Source organism: Liolophura sinensis, chromosome 2 (assembly GCF_032854445.1).
Source record: "Liolophura sinensis isolate JHLJ2023 chromosome 2, CUHK_Ljap_v2, whole genome shotgun sequence".
Lineage (NCBI taxonomy): Eukaryota > Metazoa > Mollusca > Polyplacophora > Chitonida > Chitonidae > Liolophura > Liolophura sinensis.
In genome coordinates, this window is record NC_088296.1 from 11797266 (window position 1) to 11820913 (window position 23648).

General features: G+C 40.2%; 1 protein-coding gene across 1 annotated transcript in view; it reads right to left on the reverse strand.

Annotated features, from left to right (window-relative positions):
• Positions 1 to 2558: 2558 nt before the first annotated feature.
• LOC135462862 (uncharacterized) overlaps positions 2559 to 23648 on the reverse strand; it is a 32557-nt gene continuing 11467 nt past the window's right edge. The window contains exons 5-10 of the mRNA XM_064740151.1: positions 22550 to 22786; positions 21594 to 21839; positions 15754 to 16038; positions 7442 to 7687; positions 4804 to 5040; positions 2559 to 3820 (exon numbers count right to left, since the gene is read on the reverse strand). Of these exons, the coding sequence (XP_064596221.1) occupies positions 3726 to 3820; positions 4804 to 5040; positions 7442 to 7687; positions 15754 to 16038; positions 21594 to 21839; positions 22550 to 22786 (1346 nt within the window). The 3' untranslated portion in view covers positions 2559 to 3725. The remainder of the gene's footprint in view (positions 3821 to 4803; positions 5041 to 7441; positions 7688 to 15753; positions 16039 to 21593; positions 21840 to 22549; positions 22787 to 23648) is intronic.

Sequence of the window (23648 nt, forward strand, 5' to 3'; positions counted from 1 at the left end):
GATGTCCACTGTTAGCGCCCTTGGGCCATTTATAATTATGGACCCTTATGCCTTCTGTGGTTAATTATGAGGTAAAGTTTGCCAAAATGTTGCCGACAAGATTATCTTGTTATGGGGTTGAAAAGGCAGTATATACGTGGCAGTTTTTGTAGTCAATAATAATGTCATTTTATAGGGAGTTTTCCCAACCCATTTTAATGTGAAAGAATTATTAATTTATTTGATTAGTGCTTTACATTAACGTCTGCGGTCAGCAGTATGGTGGGAGGAAAGTGGGTAGAGCCCTGGTGAACCAAAGTACATGTACAAACCAGAAAAATGGGTGCTTAAGAAAAAAAACTACTCAAAAACTTTTTAAATCTGATGTTGGTGAAGCAAGCTAGAGGTTGCAGAATAAAACCACTGACATTTGACAAGTCTTGTTGTTAAGACTTCACCGTGTGACATGATGTAAGAGATAAAAATTCACGAAAGGCCTATAGAAGCGACACCCGTCCTTACTGTCCACATTGCCACACTAACAATCTAGCCATGTTCCTGGGGATAAATCGGTTGATTTATTGGTTTGGTTTGAACACATTCTAGCTGCATTTGTTTCAACATTGTGCACGTAACTTGCAGACTATTGTTTTTCTCTTCTATCCGAGGCATATAATCATCAGTCTTTTAGCTAAGTTTGGCCAGTTGTAGGCTAGTATTACTTTAACAAATTCAGTCGCTGTGAGTTCAAGTCCAGCTCCTGCTGGCTTCCTCTGCGGCAGTATGGGGGAAGGTGTGCCAGCAAACTGCGGATGATTTCCCACGGGCAGAGGGCTCTGGCCAGTTTCTACCCACCATAATGCTGGCCGACGTTGTATAAGTGAAATGTTCTGGCATGAGTTCAGCCTAAAGCACCAATTAAATAAATAAATAAATAAATCAATAAAGAAGACTTTGTTAAAGAGATCTGTACTTACTACAAAATTTATCATTTTCTCAACAGAATTCTAGAAATCAGATGTCACCTTTTAATATTGGGTGCACATGGTATAGCGGTCCCTGCCTAGTAGATAGGGAGTTTTTGAGCTTTCGTTGCATCATACCACGTGATCCCTTAATTAACTTTAGGGCCGATCCCTTGCAGCAAAGCGCGATCCCTTGCAGCAAAGCGAGACAGAGCAGTAGACGCTATGTGAAGGTGCCCATTCCTGGGACTGTGCGTTACCGTCCTCCGTGGAGCTGGGAGATGTGCGACCATCATGTCTCACTTTGGACGTTTTGCTTAAGCCCGTGTAATCAATTAGAAAAAATTGATGAGAAATGAATGGCTAGTAGGCCTGGTTCCTTTTACATGTACACAAGGATATTCCCCCAACAACGACGGCCAGCAATACGGTGGGAGAAAACTGAGCAGAGCCTGAGGGAATGCACAGGTTGCTGGCCGACCTTCCTGGAGACCCGAGAGGAAGCTAGCATGAGCTGGACTTGAACTGTAGCACAAGAACATTGTACCATTCTTATCCTTTCATGTCAGATAAAGTTACCCACAGCTATACTTTAATTCCATAAAGGAAAATACAAATGCATGTTTGAATTTAATTTGATTTTCTCAGAATATACTTTCTCAATACATACTCTAGCGTCTGATCTCAGGTTGAACTCTGTTATACATTTTTTTTTGGTTTTTTAAGTTGTTTTGAAGTTACATGTAACCATGTTAGATGATAAGTTACATGTAACTGTGTTAGATGATAAGTTACATGTAACCATGTTAGATGATAAGTTACATGTAACCATGTTAGATGATAAGTTACATGTAACTGACATGATAGGAAACCATTTTAGGAAAAACATGGCTGTTTGTGGCTTAATTACAGTCTATCTATGTATGTCAATCAAATGGAACAAGATTCTCATTCCACAAAGCCATTTGTGTTTAAAACTTGAACTGTTACGTTAAACAATCAAAACGATATCTGAGCTTTTGGCTTCAGTCATGTCAGTTGAAACTGGCTTTGTTGAGTCTGCTCATAAACTTGTATTGTATCTGTCATAATTAAAGCACGCATCAGTCACAGTATATATTTTTCAAAAAATTTATTTAAAAAATCTATACAACATTATCCAACATGATGTATTATCATAATATTAAAACTGTCATAAGTGGGAAGATCTGCCAGCAACCTGCGGATGGTCGTGGGTTTCCTCCGGGCTCTGCCCGATTTCCTCCCACCATAATGCTGGCCGACGTCGTATAAGTGAAATATTCTTGAGTATAGCTTAAAACATCAATCAAATAAATAAATGAATAACATTAGACAAAAGTCCACTCACAATTAATACACATTAAAGCTGTACACTACATATATTGTAATTTTGTTAAAAATAAAGCAAAAGCCTTTCAATCACTAAGATACTTGGTTAACCAAACGGGAATTTTCCTGTGCAGTTCACCTACACATAGCTCTTGTCACACAAGCTGTACAAATGTAGTTTGTACATCATAATGACAGTGGAAAAGTGTACTAGTTCTGTCATAAGCTAGCAGTCAGCATGTACAAATATGTAATTAAGTTCATTATTTTAATTCCATCATGTAAAATCATTTATAAAGACAACAGTAGTCACGTTAGTTTAATTAACTCCTTTGACTGGGAATAACAAGAGACTCAAAGTTAATTTAACATGAAGGTATGGCTTTGTCCACACTGGCATTTATAGTGAGACTGTACACAGATACTGAACGTGTGTGTGTAGTGTATATTTATGGCCTGTGTAGTAAGTAATGGTAAAACAAGGCAAGAAAATTCTAGCATACATATTCACCACAAGGGAAGTAACTCAAAGATATACAGATTACGTGTGTGACCAGCAACTATATACATGTAGTCTCACATGAAATAGATATAATATCCTTTAAAGGCTGAAAGTAAGGCTTTATTGGAATTTTTTTTTTTCAAGTTCATTAAAAAGTACATCCACATCTTGCTTGTAGTTCCTTCGATTCTCCAGATAAAATATTCCAGCTAGATTCTTGTAGTTCAATCAGTGCAGTTTGCTTAATCACAATTTTAGTTTCCTTATTGGTCAGATATTCTAACCATTTTCTCGCCTGTCATGATATGCTCTGGTTCGCTCATGAACAAAATGAGTTGCTCCTCCATGAATGACACTGGTTTCAGATTACTCTCCTCTTTTTTTCTACTGCCTTGGTCAGGGAATAATATGTCAAGAGTCAAAAACACTAAACACCGATCACACAAGTAAATCTGCTCCCAGCCATGCCAGGGGGCGTATTCGTAGTCCTAACCAGCTAGCTAGTTTGTACTGCACTCCAACCGTCAGGACTGATTGTGAAGATTATGCTTTCTAAATTGTTGTTACACTTTTCCACTGTCTGTTGATCTCCTACAACAACAACAGTGCTCCTGTCATCAACATGATCAACATGGGGATAACAGTTAAATCCCCCTTCTTTCACGTTAAACCCTCAGCTATCTAGGAATAAGTTTCCTGCAAACAGTGAACTTTTTGATAAATTCAGTAATCGCATGGCTCACAGTTTCCTTCCATCTTCTGGTCAGTTGTCGGTTTTCTTGCCCCCTTTGAACCTCCTTGTACCTCAACATTAGCGTCCAACTTCCTGTTCTGCATCTTGCTGGTTTTGTCCAGAAGTTAAAAATAATTCTAAGAGATGGGTGTCCATTGGAATGGGTATACCTATATTTACCAGCCCTTTCATCGACCTACAAGCTCACCAACCCAAGACAGTCATAGTGAACACACAAGGACAATTTTTGCTTTTCCAATACATGATTGTGTTGAAGTACTTCATCCAAATCTGCAACAAGAAATAGAAACATATTGATTTATTTACTTGACTGGAGTTTAACACTGCCACGACTGCGGTCTAGCATATTTCACTTATATGACGGCAACCAAAACTGCCGAGCAGATGCCGAGGGAAACCCAATACCATCCGCAGTTTCTGGCAGACCTTCTCACTTGTGACCAGACAGCAAGTCTGCAGAAGCTGGATTTGAACTCACAACAAACGCATTGGGGGGAGGCTCCTGAATTATCGTGCTGTGCTAGCACTCTAACCACTCCTCCACCGAAGCCCTTATGGAAAACAAGTCAACTAACACATGTATGAGACCCAAAGAGCATGTCAGCAAAAATTCATGAATGTTGTGTCCACGAACCAGAAATACGGTGACAAAACGATGGCACCTTCAGACAGACATGGCCATGGCATTACTCTTTTGGTCCTGTTAAAGGCCTGAGGAGTAAATTTAATTTGATTAAATTTGATCCTGTAGTTCAGGAGACATCTTGCAGACAAGAAATAGCCAATGAAGGTAGCTAAAATATGTCCAATGGTATATCAGCTTGTGAACTGGTTTGAAAATCTAATAAGTTATCAAAGCCCCCACAAGAAAGTTTCAAATCAAAACCTCAGAATCAGACAAAAAGAGGAAAGTTTTTGGTCACTCTGGAAATTTTAAGTCACATACGGTGTCTCTTGCCAAAACTGCTTTGATTATACACATGCATGCATGCATACGGGTACATGTACACATGCATGTATATGGGTACACATACACATGCATGCATATGGGTACACATACACATGCATGCATATGGGTACACGTACACATGCATGCATATGGGTACACGTACACATGCATGCATATGGGTACCCATACACATGTATGTATATAGGTACACATACACATGCATGCATATGGGTACAAGTACACATGCATGCATATGGGTACACATACACATGTATGTATATAGGTTCATGCATACATGTTTTACCTGCATGGTTTATAAAGTGTACCAACGCATAGCCTTTCTCCACGAACATCTCCACATCCCGAACTGGGCCCCCATGGCTTCTCCTCTTGCTTTCAAAGTAGAGGTGCAATGCATCTTTGGTAATTTTTGGATCCAGATTGGTTACCCGGATAGAGTTACTCACGGGTACTCCCTCCACAGAGAGATAACACCGTTCCAGAGGTCGTTCTTTACAAGACTGCTGGAATTTGGCCAAGTCTGGAATAAAAACAATAGTGCGAACATGCAGTGCTCTATCAAATTGAACCAAGAGAATCATGATTTGTTAGATGTAAAAAAAAAAGGTCTAGTTTTTGTTATCAGCATTATTTGTTTCATATTTTAACAGTGTAGTGTCCCAATGCTGGCATATATTATATACATATCACTTCTGTCTAATATACAATAGAACACAGAGAATGATTTTTTGTTTTTTGATTGGTGTTTTACGCCGTACTCAAGAATATTTCACTTATACGACGGGGGCCAGCATTATGGTGGGTGGAAACCGGGCAGAACCCGGGGGAAACCCACGACCATCCGCAGGTTGCTGCCAGACCTTCCCACTTACGCACAGAGAATGAAATAATTCCTCAACCTCTTCAGCTACCAATATTTTGAAACATTTCAAGAGAACTATATGGGGTGAAGAGAACTAATTTGCTCAGTTTTATGAAGCTCGCATCTTCAGTGACCCGAACACATCATTCTAGCAACATTTTGGTAATAATTGTATGCTTAAATTCCACTGGAAAAAAAAGTGCTCTAGTGGTTTAAAAAGTTTGAAAGTTTACATTAGTACTTTTTGACATTTCACATATTGTGAATGAGTAAATATTTTTTTCCTCTGATATGATTTTATTGAAGTGTAAGAATTAGTTGTTTTAATAGATCATACCTGAGAATACAAAAAAGAACTTCCGAAAGGTTAATGTTGGTGAATTCATTTATTCAGTTAATGACACTTTTGTTATTAACTAGTACCCAGGTATTAAGCCTGTAGATTAATTCCTTTTAATGGTAGTTATTTATTTATTTATTTTTTTATTTGATTGGTGTTTTACGCCGTACTCAAGAATATTTCACTTATACGACGGTGGCCAGCATTTTGGTGGGTGGAAATCGGGCAGAGCCCGGGGGAAACCCATGACCATCTGTAGGTTGCTGCCAAACCTTCCCACGTACGGCTGGAGAGGAATCCAGCATAAGCTGGACTTGAACTCACAGCGACCACATTGGTGAGAGGCTCCTGGGTTATTATGTTGCACTAGCGCATTAACCAACTGAGCCACGCAGCCCCCTTTTAATGGTATTTACAACAGCCATAGACTTAATTTAGTGTCATACACAGGTTTCGTGACATTACTGTAATTTTGCAAGGTGTTTATTAAAGAATATTCTGAAAGCACTAATCTCTACACACTGATAAAATTATACGTTTTGAGAAGGCCTGAAAATTGCCAACCCAACCAATGTAGTTTTGTCCCCAAAATCTAATTATGCATGTGCATAAATTGTACTGAAAGTTGCTCCTTCATACGTGAAAATTTGAGGAATTAAGGTAATAAAGATTTAATACTCCAATGTTAATAATAATAAGCGAGGCAGCTGTTTCGAGTGAGCATGACCAGGATTTCTTAAAACATTGAAACCCTCGGCATCATACAGTTTTCAAGTCAAAAACTTTGAAGAACACACACCAAAACTGAACCTCCAGCCAAGTCGTGTTGGCAAAGTTGTTGCATCATGTACAGTAACATTACTCTCTCAGTTTGTTCAGAAAAGTAAAGATATGTATGTGTTGTTCATTTGATTGGCTAACAATGTGAAAAAAAAAAGAGAAACTCCTATTACATTCCTATTACAGTAACATGTATATTGGCTAAAAGAAGCCGACCAGGTGTCCAAATAATTAGATTGGATTTGATTTTTTGGGTGTTTTACGCCATACTCAAGAATATTTCACTTATGGCCACCAGCATTATGGTGGGAGGAAACCGGGCAGAGCACGGGGGGAAACCCACAACCTTCTGCACGTTGCTAGCAGACCTTCCCACGTACAAATAAATAGAAGAATTAGAAGATTTACAGAAGGGATAAATGAGAATGTTTGACCTGTTCTGCGCATGGGTACTACTGCACCGATAGACACAACTACCCTTTAGTGCACCAGTACTCGTCAGCATACATCCACGAGGGGACCAGAAGTACATCCACCAGCAGAACGGACGTCCATGAGGAGGACGGTGTAGAGTTATTTGTAAACGAACAGGTTACATGTTGCCGTCTGCTCATGGATGTCCGTTCTCCTTGTGGACGTGCTGCTCAGGGATGTAGGCTGCCCAGTGCTACTCCCTAAATGACCACAAACTTCCTCCATATCTACAACATCAATTTTCTTGATTCTGGCAGTAATTCTATTCAGTTTTTAAAGGTGTTTTTAGTTTTGTATCGAACATGGGCTGATATTCTACTGGAAAATTGAATGTTTCAGTGCCATATGTAATATTTTGTGACATTTATTTGCCTCTAAAAATGCACTTTTGTGAGTTTAAATTTTAGGTCATTTAGGGTGTCTGGCTTGAGTTTATTCGATCAGGCTTCCATTTATGAGACTCACCGACACTTTCACCGAACAGCAGCATGTAGGTATCAGGTTTTGGCCCTGGCACAATTCTGTTAGGCTCCTGTCCACAACATCTCTCGATGTACATGATGAGACACTCACGAGTTGTGTTACTATTCACTCCCTGTATGAATACCTTACAGGGGTCCATTGGGATGGGACATGGGGCGTGATGAGCCGTGACTTTCAACTTCACACCATTTACCTCATGGTCATTCCTCGACAGCACAGAGTTCACCACTGAAACATTTGTGTTCGAAACCATCACATTTTTGCAATGCCAAATTTTTCATTCACATGAGAGGGGTAGGTTTTATGGGTGGAGGAAACCAAAGTGCCTGAGGTATACCACAAACTTTTGTCAAGTTACTGCCAACTGTTGTACAGATATGCGCATTATATATACATATTGACAGAAGGCAAGTAGACGAATGTTAGAGGCGCAAATGGCCTCACCATGAATGTCATAGAACCTTCATATATGTCACCAAGGCCCCATGAATTGTGAGAGCAATGACAGTACTGCCAGGGGCCTCTGGGCTCAGTTGGTTAGCGCGCTAGCGCAGCGTAATGGCCCAGGAGCCTCTCACCAATGCGGTCATTGTGAGTTCAAGTCCAGCTCAAACTGGCTTCCTTTTCAGCATTATGTAGGAAGGTCTGGCAACAACCTGCGGATGGTTGTGAGTTTCCCCCGTGCTCTGCCCGGTTTCCACCCACCATAATGCTGGCCGCTGTGGTATAACTGTAATATTCTTGAATACGGCGTAAAACACCAATCAAATCAATCAATCAAATCAATACGGCCAGGTCAAACTTTGGGGCTTTCATGGTCATGCATGGGTGGCTAGTAGGTCAAGCCTTGTTCACAGTTGAATTTGACTAGTTGAATGATAATAGGAAAAGTTATTTTCTACTATGTCTTTTGTTCACACAATGATAATAATAATAATAATATCTTTATTTTCAGAGGGTAACAAACTCAGCAACAATTTATCCATGTATTATAGCATGTAACTAAACCACTGCCTGTTTTGACATGTACGTAATATGTTCCTTAGTTACTGGTAACACATATCCTATATAAAGACCTCTGTGGACATTCATATTCATATTCCTTGAAAATAACATGAAGTTTAAAAGTGCAGTTGGAATATAACAGAATGTAGAAAGTTCAAAGGCATCTTATTACCTTTTTCCTATATATATATATATATATACATACATACATATAGAGAAGGCTTTGCTATGTGATTGGCACTTTCTGGCACTTTTGGTGCAAATTTTTACACGATTTAACTGAGGAGGCAGGCAGGCTGTTCCACTGAACAGCCGCAGAGTATGACAAGCTTTTCTTAAGTTGTTCTTTCTGGGGAAAAGGGATTTTTACTGGATTGCTTGTACATGATCTTAGTTCATGATGGGGATTTTCTCTGACTGGGAACAACTTTTCATATAGTCAGGATAGTGGTCATTTAAGGATTTGTGAACAGTGAGATTTTTTTGGTATAGGATAATTTCATGTATAGACTTTAAGTTTAACATTTCAAAAGTTTCAGCTGATGACTTATTGTTAGGTTTGTCTAGGATAAGTTTTGCAGCAGTTTTTTTGAAGTTTATATACTCGATCAAGTAGGCCTTTGGAACAGCTGCCCCAAATTGGGACAGCATATATTAAATGAGGAAGGACAAAACTATTATAAAATAATAGTATTCTTTTAAAGGGAAAAAAGACTTCTGCCTCCTCAGTACTGACAATAGCTTAGACACAGTACTGCCCACTGAGTCAATGTGACTCAGCCATGAAAGTGTATGGTCTATATGCAGGCCAAGAAGCTTCAAATTTTGCACATTTTCAATTGTCTGGCCATTGACTGTGACATTGAGTGAATGCTGATGACAATTTTTTAATTTCTGGGTAGTTCTAATAAGGATGGACTTCGTTTTGGACACATTAAGAAGCGTTTTATTTTCAAAGCACCACTGGTTAATAAGTTCCATATTAGAGTTTAATTCTGACTGAATTTCGGATCATTGTTCAACAGCATTTCTATAGTCGATCATGATGGGTCCTACGATTTTGTCGTTGTCTATTGCTTTACGACAATTTTCGGACATTTTGATCAGAGCAGTGAAACAGGAATCCTGGGGGCGGAAGCCAGATTGGTTGTTGTTTCAGACATTTTGGTAAGAACAGTGAAACAGGAATGCCGGGGGCGGAAGCCAGGTTGGTTGTCATTTCGGACATTTTGGTAAGAACAGTGAAACAGGAATGCCAGCGGCGGAAGCCAGGTTGGTTGTCGTTTCAGACATTTTGGTAAGAACAGTGAAACAGGAATCCCAGCGGCGGAAGCCAGGTTGGTTGTCATTTCGGACGTTTTGGTAAGAACAGTGAAACAGGAATGCCGGGGGCGGAAGCCAGGTTGGTTGTCGTTTCGAACATTTTGGTAAGAACAGTGAAACAGGAATGCTGGGAGCGGAAGCCAGACTGTTTGTCGTTTCAGACATTTTGGTAAGAACAGTGAAACAGGAATGCCAGCGGCGGAAGCCATGTTGGTTGTCATTTCGGACATTTTGGTAAGAACAGTGAAACAGGAATGCCGGGGGCGGAAGCCAGGTTGGTGGTCGTTTCGGACATTTTGGTAAGAACAGTGAAACAGGAATGCTGGGAGCGGAAGCCAGACTGGTTGTGGTTTCAGACATTTTGGTAAGAACAGTGAAACAGGAATGCCGGGGGCTGAAGCCAGGTTGGTTGTCGTTTCGAACATTTTGGTAAGAACAGTGAAACAGGAATGCTGGGGGCGGAAGCCAGACTGGTTGTCGTTTCGGACATTTTGGTAAGAACAGTAAAACAGGAATGCCGGGGGCGGAAGCCAGGTTGATTGTCATTTCAGACATTTTGGTAAGAACAGTGAAACAGGAATGCTGGGGGCGGAAGCCAGGTTGGTGGTCGTTTTGGACATTTTGGTAAGAACAGTGAAACAGGAATGCCGGGGGCATAAGCCAGGCTGGTTGTTGTTTCGGACATTTTGGTAAGAACAATGAAACAGGAATGCCAGCAGCGGAAGCCAGGTTGGTTGTTGTTTCGAACATTTTGGTAAGAACAGTGAAACAGGAATGCTGGGGGCGGAAGCCAGGTTGGTGGTCGTTTCAAACATTTTGGTAAGAACAGTGAAACAGGAATGCCGGGGGCGGAAGCCAGGTTGGTTGTCATTTCGGACATTTTGGTAAGAACAGTGAAACAGGAATGCCGGGGGCTGAAGCCAGGTTGGTGGTCGTTTCGGACATTTTGGTAAGAATAGTGAAACAGGAATGCCGGGGGCGGAAGCCAGGTTGGTTGTCATTTCGGACATTTTGGTAAGAACAATGAAACAGGAATGCCGGGGGCGGATGCCAGGTTGATTGTCATTTCAAACATTTTGGTAAGAACAGTGAAACAGGAATGCCGGGGGCGGAAGCCAGGTTGGTTGTTGTTTTGGACATTTTGGTAAGAACAGTGAAACAGGAATCCCAGCGGCGGAAGCCAGGTTGGTTGTCGTTTCGAACATTTTGGTAAGAACAATGAAACAGGAATGCCGGGGGCTGAAGCCAGGTTGGTTGTCGTTTCGAACATTTTGGTAAGAACAGTGAAACAGGAATGCCGGGGGCGGAAGCCAGGTTGGTTGTCATTTCGGACATTTTGGTAAGAACAGTGAAACAGGAATGCCGGGGGCGGAAGCCAGGTTGGTTGTCGTTTCGAACATTTTGGTAAGAACAGTGAAACAGGAATGCTGGGAGCGGAAGCCAGACTGTTTGTCGTTTCAGACATTTTGGTAAGAACAGTGAAACAGGAATGCCAGCGGCGGAAGCCATGTTGGTTGTCATTTCGGACATTTTGGTAAGAACAGTGAAACAGGAATGCTGGGGGCGGAAGCCAGGTTGGTGGTCGTTTCGGACATTTTGGTAAGAACAGTGAAACAGGAATGCTGGGAGCGGAAGCCAGACTGGTTGTGGTTTCAGACATTTTGGTAAGAACAGTGAAACAGGAATGCCGGGGGCTGAAGCCAGGTTGGTTGTCGTTTCGAACATTTTGGTAAGAACAGTGAAACAGGAATGCTGGGGGCGGAAGCCAGACTGGTTGTCGTTTCGGACATTTTGGTAAGAACAGTAAAACAGGAATGCCGGGGGCGGAAGCCAGGTTGATTGTCATTTCAGACATTTTGGTAAGAACAGTGAAACAGGAATGCTGGGGGCGGAAGCCAGGTTGGTGGTCGTTTTGGACATTTTGGTAAGAACAGTGAAACAGGAATGCCGGGGGCATAAGCCAGGTTGGTTGTTGTTTCGGACATTTTGGTAAGAACAATGAAACAGGAATGCCAGCAGCGGAAGCCAGGTTGGTTGTTGTTTCGAACATTTTGGTAAGAACAGTGAAACAGGAATGCTGGGGGCGGAAGCCAGGTTGGTGGTCGTTTCAAACATTTTGGTAAGAAAAGTGAAACAGGAATGCCGGGGGCGGAAGCCAGGTTGGTTGTCATTTCGGACATTTTGGTAAGAACAGTGAAACAGGAATGCCGGGGGCTGAAGCCAGGTTGGTGGTCGTTTCGGACATTTTGGTAAGAATAGTGAAACAGGAATGCCGGGGGCGGAAGCCAGGTTGATTGTCATTTCAGACATTTTGGTAAGAACAGTGAAACAGGAATGCTGGGGGCGGAAGCCAGGTTGGTGGTCGTTTTGGACATTTTGGTAAGAACAGTGAAACAGGAATGCCGGGGGCATAAGCCAGGTTGGTTGTTGTTTCGGACATTTTGGTAAGAACAATGAAACAGGAATGCCAGCAGCGGAAGCCAGGTTGGTTGTTGTTTCGAACATTTTGGTAAGAACAGTGAAACAGGAATGCTGGGGGCGGAAGCCAGGTTGGTGGTCGTTTCAAACATTTTGGTAAGAACAGTGAAACAGGAATGCCGGGGGCGGAAGCCAGGTTGGTTGTCATTTCGGACATTTTGGTAAGAACAGTGAAACAGGAATGCCGGGGGCTGAAGCCAGGTTGGTGGTCGTTTCGGACATTTTGGTAAGAATAGTGAAACAGGAATGCCGGGGGCAGAAGCCAGGTTGGTTGTCATTTCGGACATTTTGGTAAGAACAATGAAACAGGAATGCCGGGGGCGGATGCCAGGTTGATTGTCATTTCAAACATTTTGGTAAGAACAGTGAAACAGGAATGCCAGGGGCGGAAGCCAGGTTGGTTGTTGTTTTGGACATTTTGGTAAGAACAGTGAAACAGGAATCCCAGCGGCGGAAGCCAGGTTGGTTGTCGTTTCGAACATTTTGGTAAGAACAATGAAACAGGAATGCCGGGGGCTGAAGCCAGGTTGGTTGTCGTTTCGAACATTTTGGTAAGAACAGTGAAACAGGAATGCCAGCAGCGGAAGCCAGGTTGGTTGTCATTTCGAACATTTTGGTAAGAACAGTGAAACAGGAATGCCAGGGGCTGAAGCCAGGTTGGTTGTCGTTTCAAACATTTTGGTAAGAACAGTGAAACAGGAATGCCAGGGGCTGAAGCCAGGTTGGTTGTCGTTTTGAACATTTTGGTAAGAACAGTGAAACAGGAATGCCAGGGGCTGAAGCCAGGTTGGATGTCGTTTCGAACATTTTGGTAAGAACAGTGAAACAGGAATGCCGGGGGCGAAAGCCAGGTTGGTTGTCGTTTCGGACATTTTGGTAAGAACAGTGAAACAGGAATGCCGGGGGCGGAAGCCAGGTTGGTTGTCATTTCGGACATTTTGGTAAGAACAGTGAAACAGGAATGCCGGGGGCGGAAGCCAGGTTGGTTGTCGTTTCGGACATTTTGGTAAGAACAGTGAAACAGGAATGCTGGGGACGGAAGCCGGGTTGGTTGTCATTTAAGAGATTGTTGCTGGAGATGAACTCATAGAGACAATCATGTGTGTGGCGTTCTAGAATTTTTGACAGTACAGGTAAGATGGAGATAGGTCTGTAGTTCTCAATCTTTGAAGGACCAGATGTGTGTAATGGTATAACTTTTGATTGCTTCCAGCTTTGCGGAAATATACCTGTGGAAATACAGAGGTTGAAGATTTTTGTAATAGCAGGGGTAATTATCACGGCACTTGATTTGAGGAAGTGAGGACTAATCCCATCTAAGCCTGTGCTTTTTTGTTGTATTAAAGTTCAGGAGATAAGTATTTACATCCATCTCTGTAATAAGAAGGATTGAAAACGTCTTACCTACTGGTTTTCTTTTGGAGATAAATTCAGATTATTCTAAGTGAGGAGACTGGATCAACAGTTGGGTCAGGAACGAGACTGACAGCAGCTTTGACAAAGAATTTATTCAGTTGCTTAGCCACTGCTTCAGGATCCTGAGGTTTATTACTTTTGACATCAGACTGCGAGTGAATGGGGACAGATGGATTTGAACTGGGAGAGAGCTTTTCAATGATTTTCCCGGAGTTTCTTTGCTTGTCATTTTGTATTGTTTCAGAGACAAAATCGCGCTTTGCTTTGCGAATTAGACTGTTAACATTGTTTTCTAAGCTGTTTCGATTCTTGTGGATCAAATAAGGTTTCGGGTTATAGACTTTTTTTTTTTTTATTGATAACATTTATGAATAACTGAGTCCATTGACTACTGGCGGAATTGGGGTCTGTGCAGGTGTCAATGAAAGACCAGTCTTCTGCAGGGAGCTCACTACAGAATGAGTTTGGATCAAAGTTTTTCCTTGCTCTGTATGCGATGGTTTTGTGAGAATTTGATTTACGTTTGAAGTTACGTTTAGGTGCCATAAACATGGCAAAGATGGCCAATTAAATTAAGGTTTAGCTTGTTGTGAAAGTAGATGTTTTGTGGGCCTGTTGAACATATGTGCTCCATTAAGGTCTTCGTCTGTTGTGTAATTCGAGTAGGGCTGGATATCAGTTGGTGCAGGATTCCTAACCAGTTAGGAGGCACATTTTCTTCGAGGTTAATACTGAAATCTCCAAGCGGAATGATTTCTTTTTCTTCACAATATAGGGTCTCAGGTATATGCTAAAAATCGGGAATCCATGTCCATGTGGAAGGTGCATTAGTGGGTCTGTAAATAAAACTGAGGATAAAAGGTTTGGAATTAGGTAGTTCAATTTCTAACCAGATGATTTCAAGAGACTCATTTTCCAGGTCCAGTCACCTAATGTATGGAACTGTTTCTGAGACATACACTAAAACAACCCCCTCCCCCTCCACACCCCCCCCCCCTTCTTTCTTCTTCCTATCTTTTCTCTCAAAAACAAATCCAGGAATTTCAACTAGTTTTTTTTAAAAAAAGGTTTTGGTTAGTCTGAAAATATCTATTTCTTGCTTTCTTTTGGTGAGTAAAATGTCCACTTATTCGACTAACACGTAACAGACGATATACATTCAGGTGACCAATTCTTAGACCATGACTGGGTAAGCCAAGTTCAGCACTGCATGTAAGAAAGTTCGATTTAAGTTTCCATAGTTTGGAATTGTAGTAGGTTGGGAAAATTGTGCTCTTATCAATGTCAGATTTACATGGACCATAAGTAAACATTCTAAGATAGTGCATCTGATCAAATCTAATAAGGTAAGTAAATATATTAATCATATCTAAGCAGCTATATTGAAGCATTCGGTCACATAAAATAACAGATGAGGCCGATGTATCACAGGGTTCATTAATTATATCAGAAGCACAAAGACTCACATTCACGGGGCTCTCAGGGAAGCTTGCATGACCATTAATACATGTATTTACATCATTTGTTCATGGGGCCACGCCCAGCTCTACCCTGAAGTAACTGGCATTGTTCTCTGTCTCTGGCATGCGCTTCGTATGTTGATTTTCTTCACAGATTGGTGTTTTATTTACAGATTCATTGTCTGGTATGGTAATTCCATTACTTGGAGGTGATCTTGCAGTACATTATAACAGTTAAACAAGGAGACAACTGGAAAACCTCTGACATCTTTATCAGTCAAATTCTACATGATGAAAGATTTATTTATTTATTTATTTGATTGGTGTTTTACGCCGTACTCAAGAATATTTCACTTATACGACGGCGGCCAGCATTATGGTGGGAGGAAACCAGGCAGAGCCCGGGGGAAACCCACGACCATCCGCAGGTTGCTTGCAAACCTTCCCACATACGGCCGGAGAGGAAGCCAGCATAAGCTGGACTTGAACTCACAGCGACCGCATTGGTGAGAGACCACAGAGGCCCCCACATGATGAAGGAAACAGACCAACTATTTTCCATTTGGCAAATCAAATTCGATCGTTAACCAAATAATCATCGCTAATTATTACCTTGTGGGTCACAGAACTTGATAAGCATGGTTGAGTCATCTTCCTGGGTAACATCTGACAACTCTCCACCTCCAGATCGGCGCTTGTTTTCGAAATACAGCTGTATGGTCTCCTTTGAAACTTTTTCAGTAAGCCCAGAAACCAGAACACCGTCTGTCAAATTTGTTGGTTTTCTCTCTGTTTTGCATGAGCTATTGGCTTCTTCCGTGTATGGTGATATCAATAAAGGTTTACCTCCTATCTTTATACCTCCCGAATTTCCAAATGCAAGTACTCTCTCAGCAACTAAAATGTCAAATTGTAAGAACAACAAAAAAAAAAGTGTTAATATCACCTGCAAAAATTACTGCAATCCTGTTTCATTATGAGATATTTTTCAACATATTTAATTCTTTTCTATGTACAAAAGATGTAAGCTACTTAATAGACTTAATACAAAATGAAGTCAATTCTCATACAAAATTTACACCCACAATTAAAACCAATACAAGATAAAATACCAGTATGGAATGGGACTTAAAACCAACACAAGATAAAATACCAGTATGGAAAGGGACTTAAAACCAACACAAGATAAAATACCAGTATGGAATGGGACTTAAAACCAACACAAGATAAAATACCAGCATGGAATGGGACTTAAAACCAACACAAGATAAAACACCAGTATGGAAAGGGACTTAAAACCAACACAAGATAAAATACCAGCATGGAATGGGACTAAAAACCAACACAAGATAAAATACCAGCATGGAATGGGACTTAAAACCAACACAAGATAAAATACCGACATGGAATGGGACTTAAAACCAACACAAGATAAAATACCAGTATGGAATGGGACTTAAAACCAACACAAGATAAAATACCAGCATGGAATGGGACTTAAAACCAACACAAGATAAAATACCAGCATGGAATGGGACTTAAAACCAACACAAGATAAAATACCAGTATGGAATGGGACTTAAAACCAACACAAGATAAAATATCGACATGGAATGGGACTTAAAATCAACACAAGATAAAATACCAGCATGGAATGGGACTTAAAACCAACACAAGATAAAATACTGGCATTGAATGGGACTTAAAACCAACACAAGATAAAATACCAGCATGGAATGGGACTTAAAACCAACACAAGATAAAATACCGACATGGAATGGGACTTAAAATCAACACAAGATAAAACACCAGTATGGAATGGGACTTAAAACCAACACAAGATAAAATACCAGGATGGAATGGGACTTAAAACCAACACAAGATAAAATACCAGCATGGAATGGGACTTAAAACCAACACAAGATAAAATACCAGCATGGAATGGGACTAAAAACCAACACAAGATAAAATACCAGCATGGAATGGGACTTAAAACCAACACAAGATAAAACACCAGCATGGAATGGGACTTAAAACCAACACAAGATAAAACACCAGCATGGAATGGGACTAAAAACCAACACAAGATAAAACACCAGCATGGAATGGGACTAAAAACCAACACAAGATAAAATACCAGCATGGAATGGGACTTAAAACCAACACAAGATAAAACACCAGCATGGAATGGGGCTTAAAACCAACACAACATAAAATACCAGCATAGAATGGGACTTAAAACCAACACAAGATAAAATACCAGCATGGAATGGGACTTAAAACCAACACAAGATAAAACACCAGTATGGAAAGGGACTTAAAACCAACATAAGATAAAATACCAGCATGGAATGGGACTAAAAACCAACACAAGATAAAATACCAGCATGGAATGGGACTTAAAACCAACACAAGATAAAATACCGACATGGAATGGGACTTAAAACCAACACAAGATAAAATACTGGCATTGAATGGGACTTAAAACCAACACAAGATAAAATACCGACATGGAATGGGACTTAAAACCAACACAAGATAAAATACCGACATGGAATGGGACTTAAAATCAACACAAGATAAAACACCGACATGGAATGGGACTTAAAACCAACACAAGATAAAACACCAGGATGGAATGGGACTTAAAACCAACACAAGATAAAATACCAGCATGGAATGGGACTTAAAACCAACACAAGATAAAATACCAGTATGGAATGGGACTTAAAACCAACACAAGATAAAATACCAGTATGGAATGGGACTTAAAACCAACACAAGATAAAATACCAGCATGGAATGGGACTAAAAACCAACACAAGATAAAATACCAGCATGGAATGGGACTTAAAACCAACACAAGATAAAATACCGACATGGAATGGGACTTAAAACCAACACCAGATAAAATGCCCAGTATGGAATGGGACTTAAAACCAACACAAGATAAAATACCAGCATGGAATGGGACTAAAAACCAACACAAGATAAAATACCAGCATGGAATGGGACTTAAAACCAACACAAGATAAAATACCGACATGGAATGGGACTTAAAACCAACACAAGATAAAATACCAGCATGGAATGGGACTTAAAACCAACACAAGATAAAACACCAGTATGGAAAGGGACTTAAAACCAACATAAGATAAAATACCAGCATGGAATGGGACTAAAAACCAACACAAGATAAAATACCAGCATGGAATGGGACTTAAAACCAACACAAGATAAAATACCGACATGGAATGGGACTTAAAACCAACACAAGATAAAATACTGGCATTGAATGGGACTTAAAACCAACACAAGATAAAATACCAGCATGGAATGGGACTTAAAACCAACACAAGATAAAATACCACCATGGAATGGGACTTAAAACCAACACAAGATAAAATACCAGTATGGAATGGGACTTAAAACCAACACAAGATAAAATACCGACATGGAATGGGACTTAAAATCAACACAAGATAAAATACCAACATGGAATGGGACTTAAAACCAACACAAGATAAAATACCACCATGGAATGGGACTTAAAACCAACACAAGATAAAATACCAGTATGGAATGGGACTTAAAACCAACACAAGATAAAATACCGACATGGAATGGGACTTAAAATCAACACAAGATAAAATACCAACATGGAATGGGACTTAAAACCAACACAAGATAAAATACTGGCATTGAATGGGACTTAAAACCAACACAAGATAAAATACCAGTATGGAATGGGACTTAAAACCAACACAAGATAAAATACCAGCATGGAATGGGACTAAAAACCAACACAAGATAAAACACCAGCATGGAATGGGACTTAAAACCAACACAAGATAAAATACCGACATGGAATGGGACTTAAAATCAACACAAGATAAAACACCAGCATGGAATGGGACTTAAAACCAACACAAGATAAAATACTGACATGGAATGGGACTTAAAATCAACACAAGATAAAACACCAGGATGGAATGGGACTTAAAACCAACACAAGATAAAATACCACCATGGAATGGGACAAAACCAACACAAGATAAAATACCAGTATGGAATGGGACTTAAAACCAACACAAGATAAAATACCAGTATGGAAAGGGACTTAAAACCAACACAAGATAAAATACCAGCATGGAATGGGACTTAAAACCAACACAAGATAAAATACCAGCATGGAATGGGACTTAAAACCAACACAAGATAAAATACCGACATGGAATGGGACTTAAAACCAACACCAGATAAAATACCAGTATGGAATGGGACTTAAAACCAACACAAGATAAAACACCAGCATGGAATGGGACTTAAAACCAACACAAGATAAAATACCGACATGGAATGGGACTTAAAATCAACACAAGATAAAACACCAGCATGGAATGGGACTTAAAACCAACACAAGATAAAATACCAGCATGGAATGGGACTAAAAACCAACACAAGATAAAATACCGACATGGAATGGGACTTAAAATCAACACAAGATAAAACACCAGCATGGAATGGGACTTAAAACCAACACAAGATAAAATACTGACATGGAATGGGACTTAAAATCAACACAAGATAAAACACCAGCATGGAATGGGACTTAAAACCAACACAAGATAAAACACCAGTATGGAAAGGGACTTAAAACCAACACAAGATGAAATACCAGCATGGAATGGGACTAAAAACCAACACAAGATAAAATACCAGGATGGAATGGGACTTAAAACCAACACAAGATAAAACACCAGCATGGAATGGGACTTAAAACCAACACAAGGTAAAATACCGACATGGAATGGGACTTAAAATCAACACAAGATAAAACACCAGCATGGAATGGGACTTAAAACCAACACAAGATAAAACACCAGTATGGAAAGGGACTTAAAACCAACACAAGATAAAATACCAGCATGGAATGGGACTAAAAACCAACACAAGATAAAATACCAGGATGGAATGGGACTTAAAACCAACACAAGATAAAATACCGGCATTGAATGGGACTTAAAACCAACACAAGATAAAACACCAGCATGGAATGGGACTTAAAACCAACACAAGATAAAATACCAGTATAGAACTCAACACATATCTTATTGTGCGTACTCCTACCACTGACTGCTTTATAAACTGAGTTCGGTACATTCACAAAGCTAAGCCATAATGACTTCATTAATTCCGTAAATTTGTACAATTATTCTAAAAAATTAACAATAATAGCTTTCTTCAAGTTCTAAAACCTTGTTTAAGAAAGTGTGGATGACATTGAATTGACAACCTAACTACTGAACGGTCATTCTAATTTCCATCCATTGTTTCATCGTTGTTTATCCACCAAAATATTTTCACAACAGGTTTGTATGCACTGCTCTATGCTGTCAGCTTCCGTAATCCAGTCAGAAACTGCTTCTTAAATATTTCGGTGTTAACCAGTCAGAAACTGCTTGTTAAACATTTCAGAGTTAACTGTCATCTGAAACCAGTCAGAAACCGCTAGCACTGCATAGCTGAAAAGATGACCCCAAACTGTTGACAGGATGACCCCTAACAGTTGACAGGATGACCCCCAAACAGTCGACAGGATGACCTCCAAACAGCTGACAGGATGACCCCAAACAGCTGACAGGATGACCCCCAAACAGCTGACAGGATGACCCCAAACAGCTGATAGGATGACCCCAAACAGTTGACAGGATGACCCCAAACAGCCTGTAGTCTTCTTGTACACAATCAACTTTCGAAAATTTGTTACAACCTCAGTCACTGGACCATAGACACAGCCAATGGGATGATGCACATTTTTATACAGCGACACTAGTTGGTAGCTAACACGTTTCACTCCCTTTCACTTTCACTGCTACCCTCATTCATAATTTCTTAAACAACCATACGAGTTTTATAAATCCGCACTATTAACAATTTTTTTTTTCAACTTGCCACATGAAAGTATTACCTGGCACGCATATAAATGAATATTCTGAGACCTGTGGCATGAAGAAACACAACTTAAAAAAAAATTATCATAGATTGAGAAACAAGGAGGTGAATTTTTGTTTAACAGTTCTGACAATTTCAAATATTTTAAAGAAACGTATGGTACTTGCTACACTCAAAATATTAGCAACTAAGGCAAAATCACGTCTTTCAGCTGTGTTAGTCACCCAGAGCCCCCACCCTGTTTCGTCCAAACCTGTGTGAACTCGTGAGTTGTCTGAAATGCCAATTTGGCTTATTCATTGCCTAGTTTGTTTGCGACTTAAAATATGTGTATCATGTATCACTGTTTCCACCACAAGTCCTCCCAAAAACAAGATCATATGTGATCTTATAAAAATATTAAAAAGAGCACAAAAAAAGAAATAAAAATATTAAAAAATATCTTTAAAAAATTTTAAAATGTCATATCAAAAAAAGCAAGAAGAATGTGCACAAACCTTTCCCATCCTTAAAAGTAATCTGTGCAGTTCCATTTTTAATGAATTTCAACATTTCAATTTCACCACCTCTGGACTTCCTTTTGTTTTCGAACAATAACTTGATCATTTCATCTGGAGTATTAGGGTCAAATCCACTAACAATGATTGCCCTGGATCCTTCCTCATCCTCTTCTTCCCAGAGGGAAAGAAACAGCTGGGCTCCCCCCAAAACCAAATCATTCCTCTTTAGAACTCTCAGGCAGACTGAAACACAAATAATGGTATCACACTGTACCTGGGACTCTTTCTAAATGTACATGTACATTAAGTCAGGCTTTCAGTCTTAGGAGATTATTTTTTATGTGAAGATATTGCCCTCAACCAAAGGCTTTACAAAGCATTTACTATCTGCTCTGTTGTGTGGTAGGTACAGGGCGACTGGCGATAACAGTTTTACAACACAAACATACTACATGTAGAGGGGGGCCTAAGTGGCTCAGTTGGTTAGCACGCTAGCGCAGCGTCATGACCCAGGAGTCCCTCACAAATGTGGTTGCTGTGAGTTCAAGTCCAGCTCATCCTACCTGCCTTTCTGGCTGTATGTGGGAAGGTCTGTCAGCAACCTGTGGATCGTCGTGGGTCCCCTTCCCCCCCTCCCCCCCCCCCCGAGTTCTGCCCCGTTTCCTCCCACCATAATGCTGGCTGCCATTGTATGAGTGAAATATTCTTAGAGTATGGCGTACTCAAATAAATAAAACAAATAAATAAATAAATACTACATGTACAATTCAGAATAATCTTCCTGGTCTGCAATATCAGTACAACAGAAAATTGGCTCAAAACTAAATTTTTCGATTTTTCTCATCGTGGTGACCATGATGAGAAAGTGGACAGAACAACCCCCAGGATCATGTACATCTATGTAGACACACAATTACAATGTACATTTCCATCAAGGTATGCTGCGGTCTCACCTTTTTCCTCTTGAAATGTCACCAGTGCGCTGCCCTCTTTCATCATCTGAATTTTTGTGACATTTTCTCCCCCTGATTTTTTCTCATTCTCAAAAAACAGCTCCAACATTTCTGCATTAACTGATGGGGCTAATCCTGACACTTGCAGCGTCCTTTGTTCTGGTTTCTGCCATCTAGACACCTTGATCTTTGTTTTCATGATCTCATGGTCGGATTTGGCTAACACTCCTTCTGCATCTAAAAGAATGAAAAAAAAAAAAGGTCAAAGATTCACATATCATCAATACTCGAAAAAATTTTATAACAACAGCTATTACTCTATCCAGCTATTATTAACTGGATGTCCGCCTTGTTAGAGAAGACCAGTGGTTCAATCCTGAGTGGAGTCAGCCTATAGACTTTAAAGTCAGCAATCTTGGTGCTCCTCCTCACTTAGTCCTAAAGATATAGGGGAAAGGGGTGATACATGTATTATAGGTGTACTGGCTGAGCTGATAAAAGCTACATGTAGACTGTGGAATTCAGTATAGAACAGGGATGGTCTGGTCTCTTCAGCTAAAGGCCTCGGGAAGTTGCGCGTTAAATATGCACTAGGGACTTCAAGGTAAGCCTGAAATGACTGACTTAATATTAAACCAGATGTAAGACATGTATGTTTATACACAAATTACTGTACAACGAATATGCTGGCCTTCCACTGATGCAAGAGGCTAAGTCTGCAATTTCGTAATTTATGGAAATTTATATGCAAACAGCTCATACACAAGGCCCCATCACCTTACCCACCCCCGCCCTCCCAATTTGTATTATACCATTTGTCCTCTATATATATGCTCCAAAATGAGGTACTTTCTCAAGACAGAGACAGTGTCCTTACCATTTAACTTGACATTCATTCTAATACACAGGAAGCAAACTTTTTGTAATTTTCTAATTTATGGTAATCAATATGCACACAGTCAGAGCATTCTGTGATTTTTCAGTGACTACCCTTAATATTTACCATGACACTGATGTAGCTGTTCTCAGATGCCGAAACCGGCGCCCCGGATACAATGTAAACTATGCCTGGAATTGCAGAAGTGAGCAAATAAAACTT